The 946-nt window shown below is 39.2% G+C and overlaps 1 protein-coding gene across 1 annotated transcript; it reads right to left on the bottom strand.

The window, feature by feature from the left end:
- Window positions 1-439: 439 nt before the first annotated feature.
- CTXN3 (cortexin 3) lies at window positions 440-733 on the bottom strand. The gene is given in 1 exon segment (XM_009817899.1): window positions 440-733. A coding segment is annotated over 1 exon segment (294 nt).
- Window positions 734-946: the final 213 nt, after the last annotated feature.

Here is a 946-nt window from a genome sequence, read left to right on the forward strand (position 1 = left end):
TAAGAAAAGTCTTGTGGATCTTGAAAAGCTAATTTACTACATACAGATCATAAAAACACATTCTTACCTCACTTGTAAGACACCTTCCTCCACAGACTCTTGTTAATGATAAAAAGGCTACGCAAGAGAAGACAGGCTCTAGTGTCTCTTAGCTGGTTGTGACAGATCACATACACAACATACTGTTCCAGTGCATTCTGAAGAAAAGTTCTGCTAATGCAAGGTTTATCTTCTTCCCAGTGAGGACATTCACTAATCTACCTTCAAAAATTTAACTTGCTTTGGTATTCAATTAACATGAAATTCATTGTGTGCATATTTGTATGTTGCAACTCCTGCAATATTTGAAAAAATGTAAACAAGAAACAAAATAAAGAGACATCCCAGGATTTTTCTTTCTTTACCAGACTGCTAAATAAGCCTCCATAATTCTCAGTCTCTAAGCAAGAGCGTAGTCAAACTGGCCTTTCTCCAGTCCATCAAGTCCATCAGCCCAGGTTGAGGTTGGCATACTCCGGTAGGGGTCGAGGAGAATTCAGAAGCAGCGAACAATGAGGATTCCCAAGAAAATAAATAATAAAGTCACAAAGACAAACGTTGTTTTCTGTTCTAGGGTCATGCTAGAATTTGGTGTCGTGTTCCCAGATGGCACCAAAGTGGCAGTGAATATCTCTCCATCCATCATCCAGGGAAGCTGAAATGAATAATCCCACAGTCACCTTCTTTTCATCATCAGTTTGCTGAGGTCAGAGTAGAAGCCATTTAGATACACTTTGCTATCTGTAGGGCAAGGGGGAAGCAATGTTAACTGTGAATAGCCCTTTTGTTTGTTTAGTTCAATACAACTTTCTCCTAATGGAGAAAAATGAGATGGAAAAGAACTTGACAGCAGGTCTGCTTGCCTCTGTGTCATATATGAGACCTGTTAAAAATCCTGTACCATTCT

This window comes from Gavia stellata, chromosome Z, assembly GCF_030936135.1.
Source record: "Gavia stellata isolate bGavSte3 chromosome Z, bGavSte3.hap2, whole genome shotgun sequence".
NCBI lineage: Eukaryota > Metazoa > Chordata > Aves > Gaviiformes > Gaviidae > Gavia > Gavia stellata.